The sequence below is a fragment of the Lactuca virosa genome, chromosome 9 (genome assembly GCF_052849685.1).
Source record: "Lactuca virosa cultivar CGN04683 chromosome 9, Lactuca_virosa_CGN04683_v6, whole genome shotgun sequence".
In the NCBI taxonomy this organism is placed as follows: domain Eukaryota; kingdom Viridiplantae; phylum Streptophyta; class Magnoliopsida; order Asterales; family Asteraceae; genus Lactuca; species Lactuca virosa.
The window spans coordinates 185,141,472-185,158,819 of NC_136434.1; the positions used below are offsets into that span (position 1 = coordinate 185,141,472).

Below are 17,348 nucleotides of genomic sequence, written 5' to 3' on the forward strand. Positions count from 1 at the left end.
ATCAATCAAACTAAATATTATACTATCTTATTTGTATTATTTGTTCTATGTAAAATTACATAGGTTCACCGTTCGAATTTTTTCAATTGTAATTATCAATTGAACTGACAGTTAAATGTGAATTGTGAGTGTGATAGAATGTGAGTGTTGTTCTCTATTGACTTTAACTCTTGTTGTAGCCACAATATTGAAATCTTGATAGTGTTCCACTCAAACGTGAATTTGTAATGTTAATATGTTTTCCTTGTGGTATACTTAATTTGGCCCTGAAGCTCAAATATAATTTTAAAAATTGAGATGAGATTCAAACCTTTATTGTCGTGCATATGTAATGTCTTTTATATTGATATCTAAATAGATTAATAGCATGTAACTATACTTTAACTAACGTATTATTATTTTTGTCATATAATCTTTAGTAATATAATATTAAGCGAAATTTTCGATTGGAGGCCCACATCACCCGCACACCCCTAGACCCCATGGCATTTTTAGCTTTGAAATTGAAGAAAATGTTGAGATTAAGGTTGTCAAGATCGGGATCCTACCTAGGATCGTTTTTGGGTCTCCAAGATTGGGATCGTAAGATCGGGATCGAGATCCTAAGATCCCACAAAATATAATATAATTTTAATTTATAATATTTAATCATGAAAAATATTTCAAACGTTTAATTTTTCGTTCAAAAGTTATAAAAACTTCAAAATATTAGTTATAAGTCACAATAAAAAATGATAAATGGTAGATTGGTAAAGGGTAAAAGACATAAAGTGGTAAAAAAAATTTATTTGAAAAAAAAAATCAAGGGAAGATAGGATCGGATCGGATCTTGATCCTACGATCCTACCTACGATCTTACGATCCTACCCCAAATACGATCCTTTTACGATCTGGATCGTTTTTCAAACCTAGGATCGTAGCATCGTACGATCTTACGATCAGGATCGCGATTTTGACAACCATGGTTGAGATTGCACATAATATCCAGAACAATGAGCATTTTTGTTGTTTATTGAAGGGCAAATATTATATTAGCCCATTGAACTTGTTGTGTTTGTTTTAAAAATGTCACCCAACTTTTTTTTTTTTGTACATTAAGGGAAATGAACATTTGTTTTCCTATTTTAAAATATCCTTACGTGACCTAACCTGATACCAGGTAAGCCTGTAAAATGTGTGCATTGAAACATCAAGTATCAACTTTCTAACCAAGCTATTGACTTGTTCTCAGGAATGCATAATTCCTTCCTAAAATGGAGTCGGTTATCAATTCAATTCTTTGTCGTTTGATCACATCTTATTCCAACCTAATGAATCAAGTAGGAATACGTAATTCCTTCCTACAATCAACTTCATTAAGTCCCAACTTTCTAACCAACCTAATGAATACACCCTTGCTAGCATTCTTGGATACATCCTTATCAATTCAATTCTTTGTTTTCCGATTACATCTTATGCCAAATGCAATGGAACTGATAAATCAAGAAACGTATTCAATGAAATCAATACAGTAAATGTAGAAATATAACAGAAGTTGATGATGAAATTCAGAATGTTTAACAAGGCAATTCCGGAAATTGAATATAAAATAATAGAAATCGAGGTTGGAACAAGATTTCTGGTACAAATCGACTAGAAATCGAGGAGACAAATCCACTTTTGTCAAAGCAGATCAAGTACACAAAATAAAACCGACGATGATGGCTCACATGGTTATACCAAGAAATCACCCATCTTTTCTGAATCTCAAGAACAAAAAAAACCACCTACCAATCTCAGGATGTGTATTCATCAAACAAGCCCTAAAAATGGAAGAGCCACCATATTCACAGCAAACGAAATTCGGCGCCATCATTAATTCGGCGGCACCATCGACGACAATTACGACTGCCACCAATTCGACACCACTATCGACGGTACAACCACCATCTTCAAGGAGAAGGTGCAAAGGGGTGAAGAGGAAGGGCTCGCATATCAACAACAATAACACATTATCTCCGCCTCGATCGTCTTCGAATCTCAAATATGTTGTGGAACTTTTGGGATGCAGTGATTGTGAATGGCGAAGGAGAATGTTTAATATTGTCTATGTTGGTGACGTCGAAAGAGGATCTGGAGTTTATTGTTTGGAAAGAAGCTCAGTGATTGTTTAATCTTTAAAATAGCTTTTTAGCTTCTCAAAAAGCTAATAAGCTAAAAAAGTGTTTGTGTATTTAAAAAACACTTTTTTAAAATAGGTTTTTAGATAGGAAAAAGTAAAACTTTCAAAAAGCTGGAAAATTCTAGCTTTTTAACCATTTTTACTCCTAAAAAACAGTTTTTCTTATCCAAACACTTTTTAAAACCAATTTTTCCTAAAAGTCATAAGTTAATAAACACTTTTTTTAAAAATCATTTTTGTGATAAAATAAAAGCTAACCCAAACATGCCCTTAGAAGGTGGGAGGCCTTAAAAGCATACATATGAAGATGGATTAATGCCTAGGATAACGTTTAAGTTTTCTTTTTTTCTTTTTTATTTTTTTTAACTGACTTATATTATTATTATAATTCAATGACCTCTTATAATGGGTCAAAGGACGATTTCAACATGTCACATTCTACTTCATTTCTTTAAAGTACAAAAAAAATAATTGAGTGATCTTTTAAAACAAATATGATAAGTTTGTTGGCCTGATATGACATTTGTCAATTCAAACCAAATAAACCAACATCTATTTATATCAACTTTATAAGGTTAAAATATTTGCATACTAGGTGTGCGACCCGTGTAATACACGAGTTTTTTTAAATAATATATTTTTATAAACATTACATGTTTAATAATTTAAAAAAAAAATGAATTTTGAAAGAATATCAATTTTAGTTGTGAATAAACCAATTTTTGCAAGGTTTCTGCAAATTATCGTGAATTAGAAAAGAATTAGCCGAAAATTATGTTTTTCAGGAAGGTTGAATTGAATTTAATATATTAATTGACAAATTACTTGAGAATTTATGGAGATATTTAAGTTTTTTTATTTTCTTTATTATATTTTTATATTAGATGATGACAAAATTTTGAACTTCGAAGAATGTCATGGCGATTACCCATAAAATATTGAGAATACATTAAAACAAACGAATTTGCTCAAAATTAACCCCGTCTATTTGCTCACGAAATAATTCAAGACACAGACCGCGATCAAGAGCAAAAAAAACAGGAACGATTTATCTACACCAATGTTAGTGAAGGTGGTAGAGGAAAAGCGAATTACAGTAATTCAATCAAACTCAATGTTTCGACATGCAAACACGAAAAAGAGGGAAATTCTTTAAGAACAGATACAATCGCATTTAATCTTAGAACCCCCAACCCCATCATGTCTACGAAGATAATATTAGAGGGTATTCACTATTCAGCTAAAATCATTGATTCGTTTTCACTGTATTTATTCGTATATTGGTTTTGGTTGGATTTAGATTTTAGATGGAGCAATTAGGTTCATGGTTTGAGTGAAGACGAATACATTCCAACTTCTAGGTCTTGTAACTATGAGGAACAGTAATACTTTGCGGATTATAGGGTTCAATTCCCGTTTAGAAGTAAGTTTTACACTTTTACTCACTCTCATCATCATTCTATCGATCCTTTTTGATTCTAGCATTCACTTCGTTGCAAGTTTCTCATTGATTCCTGCAAGCAAGAAAAATGAAAATTGGCTACATCTTTCATGATGCATACATATGTTCATCGATTATAAGATGATCAAACTTCTTTCTTTTATCTTATCATATGGATTATGTCCATTAATACTGTAATGAAGCCATCTTCATAGTGTAATGCATCAAGAACTTTTCACAGATGGGATCACCAGGTGGAAAGTCAACAATTGAGCTAACAGATGATAGCAGAGCAGTTCCAGTATCAACAACAAGAAACCTATCTTCACTTAAAAGTAGCTCAGAAGATTTTGGCACTAATTATATATGGAGATTAGTGTTTTCCAGTATAAAAGCTGCTTTCTTCTCTGATAAAATAAGTTTTCTCTTACCTTGTGGCCCATTAGCAATGTTGGTTGACCAATTGTCCCAACGCCACGTAAGACTTTACTTTATTCATATTCATATTCAGATTTCAGATATTCTATTAATACTTCTTTTGTTGTTCATACTTTCACTTTTTTTTATATGAAATATAATTATCAGGGTTGGGTGTTCTTATTGAGCTTATTGGGCATCATACCTTTAGCAGAACGTCTTGGTTGGGCTACAGAGTAATTATCTACACATTAATATCTCCAAAACTTATGCATTACATCTTATATGTAATTAAATATTTTGAAATTACAAACAAACCATTATATTTTTGGGTATTTTTTCAGTTTCACTTGTAATTTTGTTATAAGATGGTTAAATTGGAAAAAAGTCTGAAACTTTTATGGTTTGATTGTGAAAGAAAGGTATAAGTGGTTAAACTGCAAAATTTCAAGCATTATAATCTTTTTTTTTTTTCTGTAGTTTTCTGATTAAATATTGAATAAGGTTTACATGGTTTATAAAAAAGAATTTTTATTTGTAAAAAACTCTCATTGACTATTTGACTTTGTTGAGTTAATGTCCGAAACTCAATAAAAGCACAAATTCCATTTTTTATGCAGACAACTGGTTTTCTACACTGGACCTACAGGTTTGTTCTTCAAATTTGTACATTTTTTTTATATATCTACTTCGAACATATGGATTGATTTTGATTTTTCATACATTTGGAATATGTATTTAAAAATTTGAAATTACAGTTGGGAGTCTTCTGAATGCGACTTTTGGCAATGCAACAGAGTTGATAATCTCATTGTTTGCAATGAAGCAAGGAATGTTACGACTTGTACAACAGTCATTGTTAGGGTCAATTTTGTCCAATTTGTTGCTTGTTCTTGGATGTGCTCTTTTTAGTGGTGGAATTGTTCATCGGAATAAGGAACAGATATTTAACAAGGTTAGGCCCAATTACTTTATATATATATTTTTTGTTTCGATAAGTTTTATCTTGATAAAAATGATATATTGATCAATGATATGTAAGAAATATATGAGAAAATGACAGCATACTTGAGAAAATCACATTTCTATGACTTTCTCTATCAAGTCGTTTATTTTCTCTATTAAGTAGCTAAGAAACATCCATGTATATTTTACCATATGAATGAGGCTAAATGACCATTTTACCCTTTGTCTAAATGAAGGTTAATGTGTAAAAAGTTACAGGAAAGTTTTAACTTTCCTGACATTCTCTATTAGGTCATTCTTTCTATATCAAGTTAAAAAGAAACTCATATATAGCTTAATGTCTGAATGAGACTAAATGACCTTTTTACCCTTCGTCTACATGTTATCAAAGCTGTAAAAAGTTAGGGACTTAATGAGAAAAGTCTCATTTTCATGACTTTCTATGTTAACTCGTTCTTTCAGCATTATGTAAAAAAAAAACACTCATATACTACTAAATGACCATTTTACCCTTCGTCTAAATGAAGGAAAATTTTGTAAAAAGTTAAGGACTTAAACTTGGAAAGTCTCATTTTTCTGACTTTCTCTATTAAGTCAAAAAGAAACACTCAGACATAGTTTACTGTTTGAGTGAAGCTAAATGACCATTTTACCCTTCGTCTAAATGTTAGCAAATCTGTAAAAAAGTCAGGGACTTTACCGGAAAAGCCTCATTTTCCTGACGTTCTTTATGTAGTCGTTCTTTCAGCATCAAGTCAAAAAGAAACACTCTTATACTAAATGACCATTTTACCCTTACTGTCAGTCAAATGCTGGAATGAACATGGGATTGCTGTTAATGGCAGTGATGGGATTACTTTTTCCAGCTCTTCTCCATGAAACACAAACCGAATTACAAATCGGGACTTCAGAATTACTCCTTTCAAGGTTTTGTAGTTGCATAATGCTCATAGCATATGCAATCTACATATTTTTTCAGCTCACAAATCAAAAACAAGATTATTCATCCATCAAAGAGGTAATGACTAATGAGTAATGACCCTGTTGAATATTTAAAACAATTTACAATAAAAATTGCTGATGTTTTTCTGATAATAATTGAAAAAAAAAATAGGATGGGAGACAGGATGATGAAGAATCTGCAGAGATTTCAAAGTGGGAATCAGTTATATGGCTTGGACTTTTGACTCTTTTCATTTCGGTTCTTTCAGAGTACTTGGTCAATGCCATAGAGGTTTGACTTTGACTTTGACTTTGATTTTTGTTGGATTGATTTACATGTTTGGTGGTGTGTAGCTTTTGTTGGAAATTGGAAATGGAAATGATTGTGTGTGGTAGGGTGCATCTGTTGCCATGGATGTTCCAGTTGCATTCATTGGTGTTGTGTTGCTTCCTGTTGTTGGAAATGCAGCTGAACATGCAAGTGCCATTATGTTTGCAATTAAAGATAAACTAGTAAGTACAAATCTCACAAGGGCAAATTTGTAATAAAAAAAAAAAAAAAAAAAACTATATTTTTACTTCTTTACTATTTGTGCAGGATATATCTTTAGGAGTGGCAATTGGCTCTTCAACACAAATATCAATGTTTGTGGTAGGTAATATTTATTATTATTGACATATTTTTTTTGGTAAATCTATTGAGATTTTAGTATATTTATTATTTAATTTTAGAATTAGATATTTTGTTGTGTATTTGCAGATGCCATTTTGTGTGGTAATAGGGTGGATGATTGGAAGTCCAATGGAGCTAAATTTTCAACTTTTTGAGACATCAATTCTTTTTATGACTGTTCTAGTAGTAGCCTTCATGTTACAGGTTTGACTTTTTTGTTGACTTTGACTTTTTCATTTCCAACTCATTCTTAAAATAAAATAAAAACATTGTTCGCTTTCGCCCCATGAAAATTACAACATTTTTAGTTTTTATGGAACATGTGCGACTAGTTATTTCATGGGACAAGAGTAGTTGAACTCTTGGCCTTTAAATTTTTGTACAAATCGACTCAAATTTTGCACATTTTTTTTATAAAATATGCAGGAGGGAACATCGAATTACTTCAAGGGACTAATGTTGTTGTTTTGTTATATGATTGTTGCTGCAAGTTTCTTTGTACATATAGATCCTGTATCTATACGTGAGTTGTCACTCCTCTTTGTATCTTTATGCCACTTAGGATTGTTTTTGATGATGAGTATGAGGAGGAGGGCATTTGTGTCTTTTTTACATACCGAGTCCTTGTCCCACCTTGTTTCACCTTTTTGGGTGGGACAAATATTTACAACTTTTGTCCCATTGACATCATGACAAACACAGTATAACCTGTTTTTGTTTAGTTGTAAATGCCTTTGGAGTTTTGACTAAACTATTCTGGTTGGATTTGCAGAAGATAACCCTCAATATCCGTAGTTGTAGGATTACAGAATCACATCCAATATTCAATATGTGAAGAATAATGCTTTGGAACTCCATTGATGAATCATGAAGTTTTTCCACGAACTTGGTTTGACTTAAGCTAAATGTAGAGTTTGGTTTCATGTTTGAGCTCTATGATAGTATACTTAATGTAATGATTTTAGTGTTAAAAACATCTTTTTGAAATGTTTTTAGTGGGTACATCTTCGCTTATACAACATTATGATGTAATTATCCGGGGTTTGACATGGTTATTTTTCATTAGGGTTAGTCCAAATATATTTTGGGCCGTGGCAAAAACTAAAAAAAGAACCCTCAGAAATTCAAAATTCACATGACCATTAAATTTGAGAAAAATAAAATTAAAATCATTGTTAAGTAACCTATGCAAAAATTATGTTTTTTTAAATGATACACACATACCCTCTACTCTACTCATATGCTACACATATCGTTCCAACTAAGGCTTGAACCCTCAACTTGTGTAGTTGAAGGACATCTTTCAATCAACACTTAATATCGGTAGGTTAGAAAAAAAATCTATTGAGTTTTATGAATTGAAAGATGTCCAATGTGTATTTTATATATATAATATCCAAAATTGTTTTATTTAAAAGATCTAATTACTATCATAATACTATAATTTTTATAATCAAATTTAAAGTATTTTATAAAATTCAAAAAGATATCTATAGTTCAATCTCGTTTTTATCCATTATCAACTATGATTTACTAACTGCTTGTGGCTTGTGCAACCAATAGAAACTATTATGGAATTCTCTAAAATACAAATAACTAGATTATGACTCACATAAATATAAAATTATAAGAACACATATAAAATTATAAAAATTTGACACAATAATTGAAAAAAAAAAGATAAAGTTACAAAACCAGACTTCACGTTATTGGTAATATTGAAATCTCTAAAATATAAAATGAAATGTCAGAATATCTATAATCTTTGAAAGACCTTTTTGTAAACAATATTTTTTGTTTTATTAGTTGAACGACATTCCTCATCACATATGAGTACCTTCAATCCTTTTTTTACTTGTGACGCAAGAAACCACTACATATAACTGACCATGAGTGAAGACGTGTCAATGTAAGTATAGTCCAACATTTGATAATGACTGTCCTTGACTTTTGTTAATGGTCATAGCAAAACAAACAACTATGGGGAATTGCCTCCGGCGAAAATGGAAGGCAATTCTTTTATCAATCGGAGTTAACTTCATGCGAGGTATACAAGTAGTCTCATTGAAGAATCTATAAGCTATTATTCGGGGTTCAATAACATATTTTCCAAGCCTAACAATCAGTAACCTAGTGTCATTGCATAGACCTTTGGTTTGGTCGATATTACGAAGTAACATGACCGGAACACATGTTTTTAATGTAAGTTTATAGTTGGGAATTCTACATGCCTTAAAAGCATTCAATACATTTGGAAAGTAAACTAATTTCTCAAAACAATTTGTTGACTCTGTCTCACATAAAGAATCTAAACTCAGATACATTTTCCCTTTATCTTTCATCAATCCTAACATATAGTCATTGATAACATCAACTTCTTTATTTGTTGGGACCAAAATAGCTTTATCTTGAAAATATGATGAATTATCAAGATGGTTTTCAAAAGATGGATAAAAATTGTGGATATAATGGAATGAATATGGTCACCTGTAGAGCGAACGATAACGTCATCTGGAAATTAAATTCAACTTCACCATCATTAGGACCATCAATATTACATTTACCAATTTTAAAAATCCATTTAGCAAATCCTTTTGTCTCATCCAAATCATTACTTGGACAACCAACCTGAAGCCTCATGTTTACAGTTAAACGTAAAATTGTACGCCATAATCTGGATGAATGCAATGATGCTTGTACAATATCTGAACAATTACCTTTTTGTATTACTGGAAGAATTTGTCTAAAGTCACCTCCAAATACAATCGTATTGCCCCAAACGGTTTATACTTGTTTAATGAATGTATAATATCTCTAAGTGTCCTATCAAATGCTTCAAAACAAGTGCATCATTGGAGCTTCATCCCAAATGACAAGTCTCGCTTTGTTCAATAGTGAAGCAAGATCGATGTTTGGCGTGATAGAACAAAACGAATCTTCATTCAAGTTGATTAGTATATGAAATCTTGAATGCGTTGTCCCACAACCAGAAAGCAAGAGTGTTGCAATTCTACTTGAAGCAACCTAAAATATAAAAAGGTATATATTAACTTTAAGGAAAATCACATTAAAACATTTAAAAAAATTTAAAATGTAAGGTTTCATCCTAAAATTAATTTTTGGTGTGTTATAACCCTTTAATTCTCTCTCTCTCTCTCTCTCTCTCTATATATATATATATATATATATATATATATATATATATATATATATATATATATATATATATATATATATATATAGGGAAGGGTTATTTGGAAAACAAAAAAAATCCTAAAAATCATAAAAATGCATAAAAAAAATACTTAGAGATCACAAAAAAAAATTTTGAATTTTTTTTGAAGAAATCGCAGCTTTCTATACAAATTTGCTGAAAAAAATTTTGAAAAAAAAGTTGATTTTTAAATTTTTTTTTTTTCAGCGAATTTTAAGAAAAAACTGCGATTATTAATAAAAAAAATTCAAAAAGAGTTTTGTGATCTCCAAGTATTTTGTTTATGCATTTTTATGATTTTTATGGTTTTTTGTTTTCCATAGAACCTAAACTATATATATATATATATATATATATATATATATATATATATATATATATGTGTGTGTGTGTGTGTGTGTGTCATTTACTAGGTTTTGAACTCTATAGTCGGTTACCATGCCACATGGCTACCACGTTAGCAAATAACACTTGATTTGTCTTAATGGCTGACATGGTCGTCAACTTCTTTGGTTTTAACCCTCTCACATTGACATTTTATATTTTCCACCTTGACCTTTTGTCTTTTCCATGTCATTGCCGAAGCGAACATCTTCCACCTCTCCTCATTTTTCCTTCTCACCATCGCCACCTCCTCATTGTCGATTAAAAAATATCCACACCGCCTACCTCCCCTTATCTTGCCTCTCTTTATTGAAAGGATTCAAGAAGTAAGTTTTAGGATGGTTGAAACGTTTTTTTTTCAAAACGATTCACGAAGTAGCTTTTAGATAGAAAACTCTTCAAATCCTAGGTAAATCATTGACCTTTATATTTGATTTGGTCGTTAGAACTCATTCGAAGATTCCGAATGAGCCTTTGACGGTGATTTAAAACATGAAAGATAAGATATTTTACGGTGATTCGAAGCATAACACAATAACAAATTTATATATTAAATACTCGAACCAAAATTACATATTTCAAAACAAAACAAAATACATTTGTCTAACCCTTCACCCTTCCCTCAAATGGTCTAGCATGACCTTCCTCCTCTCTATCTCTCATCAATCACATCCACCAAATCGATTAAACTAACAAGGATCTCCGTATCATTCAATACCATTGTCCAAGGTACATGGTGCGAAGCCACTTAGTTGGTCCGACATTATTATTTTCTCTTCAAACCCTATAAAGATTTCAAACGTCATAGCCATAACAACTTTCTTATCCTCGTTGTCTTTCTATACGATGAGTTTGATTTCTAAATTTAGGTGGTCTTTGTGTTGATTCGTTGGAGTTTATAGGCATCGAGTAGAAATTACATTGGCAAGAAGTATAAATTATAGTGGCAAGAAGTATTTGCAGTGGTGGAAGTGATTGAAGAATGCTGAATGACCCGTATTTTACAAATAATAAGAGGAGGCGGGTGGTGTGGGTCCCATTGTTTTTTATATAATAAAATTTTAAATTAAATAGAAAAAGTATACAAAAGTATCATAAGGATGTGTTGGTCAGTTTTTGGCGAGGGAGCAAAACAACAATGAAACTTGTTGAAAAGGAGGGAATTTTCAATTTTGAAACCAGAGGGACCAAATTTGCAGCTCTCTCAATAGTTTATCATAAAAATAAGACTGAAACATTTGGGGCAAAAGTTATAAACTCAAATTAGTATAGGGGGTATGATGAATACAACTTTGAAGGGCATATAAGAATTAAGAAACGGCTACGATCGCTCCTGACAAAATAAATATCGACTTTGGGGCTGTCAATTGTTCTGGTAGTGCTCAGCAATATCAAACCCTAACACAAACACGTCACCATATCTTCTCTCCTGCCAGTTATCTATCGTGATTTTGGCTAAATCAGTCGTACCTTATCGCGATTTTCTTTGGCAAAGGCTTTGAATGTAGTAGGACGTTTATCGAATTCGAACGATAATGGTTTGTTCTCGCACTTTTACGATTCACTCTATTTACTGTTTTTCGTTTACAGATAACAGCAACGTTGATTTGTTTCTTGTTTATATATATTCCATTCTGAATTTTAATTGTTTCATGTGTATTTTTCCATGAATGAATCTCTCGACTCTCGTGAATGCGATCTGATTTGGGTTAATTTAAAGTTTCTGCTGTTTCTGATCCGAATTGCCGGTGTACAGCTTTTCCGTTTTTAAAAGAAGATCAAGGACGATGGTTTCATTAATCGATATAAGATCCGGAAAATATAGAGTAGCTGTCTCCTCTAAAATGGCGAAATGCAAAATAACTGATATGAGGTTTTGTTTTTCAGAGCTCTAGAGGGGGACGAGAGAGACAGTGGAAGGAATACCCTTTGAGACCAGAAGAGAAAATTCATCATGGAAGAAACACTGTTCCTCCTTCAAGACACCTGTGGGTTGGGAATCTATCTCATACCTTAACTGAACGTGCATTGAGCAATCACTTTAGACAATTTGGGGAGCTTGAGAGTGTAGCTTTTTCACCTGGTCGTAGCTACGCCTTCATCAATTTCATTGAAGCCAGTGCAGCTTTTGCAGCATTTGGAGCACTTCAAGGTTTCATTCTTGCGGGCAATGCACTTAGAATTGAGTTTGCAAAGGCGGTTAGTTTTGTCCACCCATGTCTGCTTTTTTCTTCCTGTATATGTACACTCTTACACTTGAGCAATATATCTGCTTAAGTCTTAAACTAGTTGCTTATTTTTTGAAATCGAAACTGATGCTAACTCATGCCCATTCAAGCAATTTTGTGATTACCACTTCTGTCATTCTATTCAAAACCATTTTTAGTTCTGGTTTCAGCTTTTAGTTTGATATTTTTCCCATCTTATCCACCATTTTATCACATATGAATGGAATTGTCATGCATGCAAAATGGTTCTAGAGACTTAACAAATTGGTTAAAACCTGCTTAAAGTTATCAACAACAATTCCCTTAAGGAAACCTTGCTTGAAGTTAGATCACATATATATTAAATTCAAGATTGGTTACAACGATTATAGGGTTTATGAGGCAACTTTCATTTATATTCTACTTCCGATTGCTCTTCATCTTAGATTTATTAAGAGAATCAAATTCCTCAAGCATAAACCATACATGTCATGACATAATCACCTGCAGTTAATGTCCATTGCTAACATTCTCTCGTTGCTATTGCTCTAACATTGTTAAGGTTCCTTTAAGGGGAAGATCAGTTAATCCTCATTCCACAAGATGATCAACACTCAACCAAAACTCATTTTTATGTATATCTCCTCATGCACATAAGTATTGACAATTATGGTCTACTGTCTTTGGATGACAGTTGCAGATTCTACACCACCATTAGGCCATTGGAGATGTAGTTTATACTTTATACCATCTATCCAGTGATTACCAGATGAATTTAAAAAGTATACACACCATATATCCATGGAAAATGGTATCTCATGATCAAAGTGCTAAGTAGATGTAGATTAAAACAAGGTTAACCATTGGCTTCTATTCTAAATTTCTAATATATCAGAACTTCATAATTACATACTGTTAACAATGTGAATGATTATAAGGTCATAACTCTTTCAAAATGACAGTGCTAGATATTGAAAACAGAGCAAACTCTTCAAGTCTTTTGATTCTACAAGAAATTCATTTTCTCAGTGAGATCAATCTTATATGTCAAGCTGAATATATTATTCCTAAGAAAAATCATTTTCTAGGTTTTCTTGCATTGAATGATAATGTCAAAAACTCAAAACCCATAACACAGTTACTAGACAACTATTGCAAGAATGTGGTGCACTTCCATTAGGGCTCATTCAATTTAGCAATTCAAGCATTTCTTTTCTATATGCCAAAATTACATCATTATGGCTACTCAATATCAATTGCTCAAACTTGATGTTATGCTATGAAGATACAAGCCTTCCATGAGCACACAAAGGTTACCCATATCATCAAATTATCCTCCCAATTTCTCCTTCATGTGGTATATGCAACTCATCTACAATCTCATTCTTCACAGATTGAAACAATATATATAAGACATCATTAAGTTATGTAATATAAAAGTAAATAAAGCACATGAATATGATCAAATATTATTGCCATGATTGAAATTGAAGCTATAAGTTTGTGGAAAGTTGATGATTCTTGCATCTAACATATATCAGGAGAAATCATCAGCACAATTACACGAAGAAGACGACTACATACGCAGACGAGATTCACCTCGTTCTTCAGTAAGAGAATCTCCATTCCTTCATCGGGACTCTAGAATCCGCCATTCCAATTCCGACCCTAACAACGAGAATCAAAAGCCAATCAGTAGTGGTAGTAGAGACGATGGAGAACCCAATGAAGTCTTATGGATCGGATTCCCACAATCTTTAAAACTAGACGAACACATTTTCTGGGATGCATTTTCCCCTTTTGGTGAAATTGAAAAAATCTCTTCATATCCTGGTAGAACTTACGCTTTTGTCAGATACAAACATGTTAATTCCGCTATTAGGGCAAAAGATAGTTTACAAGGGAAATTATTCGGAAACCCTAGGGTTCATATCACTTTTGCAAGAAGTGAATCAAGAGCACCACCTTCAAACACCGGAAAAAACTCGATTCCCGACCCTCCATCCCCCCGTTATGGCCGACAACATGATCGATACCATGATGAACGCAAAAGAAGATCACCATTAACGGGTCGGAATCATGGATTCCGAGATACGGGACATGATGGTTACGGACGCCGGAGTCCTTCAAGGGATAGAAATGTAAATTTCCATGATTTCCACACACCGCGTCGAGCCCCGTTGTATGATGACGAATGGGATTTGCCGGAAGACGCGTTGATTTTTCATGGTGCGAAGAAACTGAAGGGCGGTCTAATTCCGATTCCAATTCCGTCGGAACCGGAGCTTCCGGAGTATCCGTTTTCCGATTCCGAACATGGGAAGAACGTTCTCTCGAGGCCACCGGGGTTCGATAATAATAACTTGGGACATTTTGGTTATCATAAACAGATGATTCATGATCCACCTATGAATGTTGCTCAACCTTATGTTGAGAGGGAAAATACACAAAATATCCAAAATACCCGAAATACCCTCAATGTAGGTTATGATGGTTTCCATGGTGGGCCGGTTTCTCAAAATACCGTTGAATGGAAAAGACCAACTCCGGAACCACACATTCCAGCAAGTGGAGAATGGAAATGGGAAGGAATAATAGCAAAAGGAGGAACATCAATTTGTCGCGCTCGTTGTTTTCCTGTTGGAAAAGTACTTGACATGATTTTGTAAGTTTCAAACAAAACAAATTGTACTGATTTGACTACTGTATTGGACTACGATTAAAACTAATGTCAGTGGGACCAAAAATTGCAACTTTTTGTCCCACCCAAAAAGCTAAAACATAAACATGACATGACATATGACAGACTGTAAGGAAAAGACGAAAATGCCCTTGAGAATATCTTACACACACAAATACAATCAATATAAACGAGTTTGATAAAATTGGAAAAATAAATTATTTACATGGAATGCAGGCCTGAATTCTTGGATTGCACAGCCAGGACTAGTCTAGACATGCTGTCCAAACATTACTATCAAGCAGCAAGTTCATGGGTTGTATTCTTTGTGCCCGAAAGTGATGCTGACATGGCGTTTTACAACGAATTCATGAACTATTTAGGCGAGAAACAGCGTGCAGCAGTCGCCAAGCTGGACGACAAAACAACCTTATTTCTTGTCCCCCCTTCCGATTTCTCAGAAAAAATTCTAAAAGTCCCCGGAAAACTCAGCATCTCCGGCGTCATTCTCAGACTAGAACAACCACCCCCCACCGCCGACACCCTCCCACCACCACCTCCACTGCCACATCAGCGCCAACCCGAAAGACCCGACCCGTATCTTATGTTGTCCCATGGTGAAGCTTCTAGAATGTCATTCACTGCAGCATCACCTTCCGGAAGCTATCAACTCCAAAACCTTGGGAAACCTAGACCTGGTACTGGTACTATATTACCGTTTCATGTTGACAACAATACACAGACACAGGATCATTTGCTTCATAGACAATCAAGAAGTGGTGGTGATTTTATGATTCCAAATAATCAGGAGACAACAAGTTTGAGTAATAATTATAGACCTGGAAGTCCTACTTATCAGGAGCCTAAAACTGTAGTGGCAGCGACAGGTGGCATCGACATTCAGCCAGATCAGCTTGCACAGCTGGCGTCGTTTCTTGGGAACGCAAGGCAATCAATGACAGCAGGAGAAGAGTTTAGGCAGCCAAGTAGTAATGTGAATGTAATGATGGGTTTAGATAATAATAATAATAATAATAATGGTTATAATAATAATAATAGGATGATGCCACGTCAGCTTCCTTCGCCTAGTCCCAGTCAGCATCATCAGCATCAGCATCAACATCAATATCATCCTCCTAATCCTAGTCAGCAGCAGCAGATGATGAGTGGGTATCATCATCATCAACAGCAACAACATCAAGTGCAAGTGGGAAACATGGGTCATGGTCAAAGTCAAAGTCAAAGTCAAAGTAGTGGTAGTCAAGGTCAAGGAAATGGACAGGAGGAAACGGAGGAGGCGGATCCACAGAAACGGTTACAGGCGACTTTAGAGTTGGCTGCTACTCTACTCAAGCAAATCCAACAAGGGAAAACTTGAAAATAAGTCTGAGTTTTATAATAATTGTTTATGTTAAATTGGATTAATGCATGTTTAATGGTAAAAAATGGTAATGCTTATGGATCACTGTTGTTTTTGTATGTGGGTTTAGATGCTAATTTCATGTTTAATAATGAGGATGATTCATGCTTCTTACGAAATAGATGTTAATGTGATGTTTAATTAAGTAACAATGATTTCGTAGTAAATAAGTATCTAAAATTCTAAATCATAAGAAATTAAATCACTATGAAATTGTTGTTTCATACACTACAAAATCCGGAAATTGATACATTTTGACACGCTGATTCTACTGTTTTCATCTATGTAATAAATTATACAATAATTTGTAGCAAAAGAGGGGTATAAATCATAAAAATGAGGCCCTATGAATACAATCATGAAAATACTTTGAAATGTTGATATTATTTTACATCCGTTTATTCTATTGTTTTCAGTTATGTAACACACGTATCATCGTTTTAAAGTTGTCTACAATGATTGTGAATTACTGAGTCAATATGAGAATTTAAATCATAAAAAAGCATTGCGAATTTGTTCTCATCCACTACTATACTCGTCCAAAGTTCCAACGCTAGTTCAGTAAGAAATTTATAAAAAAATATATATAACTTGTAAGAATACGATTTGGTCCCCACTGGAAAATACTAGTATATGGTTTTGGAATTTGAAATGGAGAAATTAAATATCCTCATATTCCTATAAATCTTCCTATCCAATTAAATGATAACGTGTGTCATATTAATATATTAAAATATCATTAAATAAGTATTAAATGTTACACATTTCATTATTTAATTGGGTAGGAAGATTTGTAAGAAACAAAGTAGGAGGATATTTAATTTCTCTTTGAAATCATGAAAA

General features: G+C 33.2%; 2 protein-coding genes across 3 annotated transcripts; both read left to right on the forward strand.

The window, feature by feature from the left end:
• Positions 1–3,097: 3,097 nt before the first annotated feature.
• On the forward strand, positions 3,098–7,595 carry LOC145137234 (vacuolar cation/proton exchanger 3-like). 2 transcript variants are annotated; one of them, XM_079071374.1, is made up of 13 exons: positions 3,098–3,386; positions 3,462–3,584; positions 3,844–4,080; positions 4,188–4,255; positions 4,640–4,668; positions 4,778–4,974; positions 5,791–6,003; positions 6,100–6,219; positions 6,324–6,440; positions 6,526–6,579; positions 6,688–6,804; positions 7,027–7,123; positions 7,373–7,595. In XM_079071374.1, exons 2-13 carry the CDS (start codon positions 3,534–3,536, stop codon positions 7,393–7,395), a joined length of 1,323 nt encoding a protein of 440 aa, XP_078927500.1. In that variant the 5' UTR covers positions 3,098–3,386; positions 3,462–3,533; the 3' UTR covers positions 7,396–7,595. The 2 variants fall into 2 exon arrangements, with proteins under 2 accessions (XP_078927500.1, XP_078927501.1); XM_079071375.1 differs by lacking the exon at positions 7,373–7,595 and having other exon boundaries at positions 6,526–6,583.
• A 3,949-nt stretch (positions 7,596–11,544) lies between these two features.
• LOC145136476 (RNA recognition motif (RRM)-containing protein) lies at positions 11,545–16,624 on the forward strand. Its single transcript, XM_079070611.1, has 4 exons — positions 11,545–11,736; positions 12,086–12,397; positions 13,947–15,070; positions 15,323–16,624. Exons 1-4 carry the CDS (start codon positions 11,734–11,736, stop codon positions 16,461–16,463), a joined length of 2,580 nt encoding a protein of 859 aa, XP_078926737.1. The 5' UTR covers positions 11,545–11,733; the 3' UTR covers positions 16,464–16,624.
• The last annotated feature ends 724 nt before the right edge of the window (positions 16,625–17,348 follow it).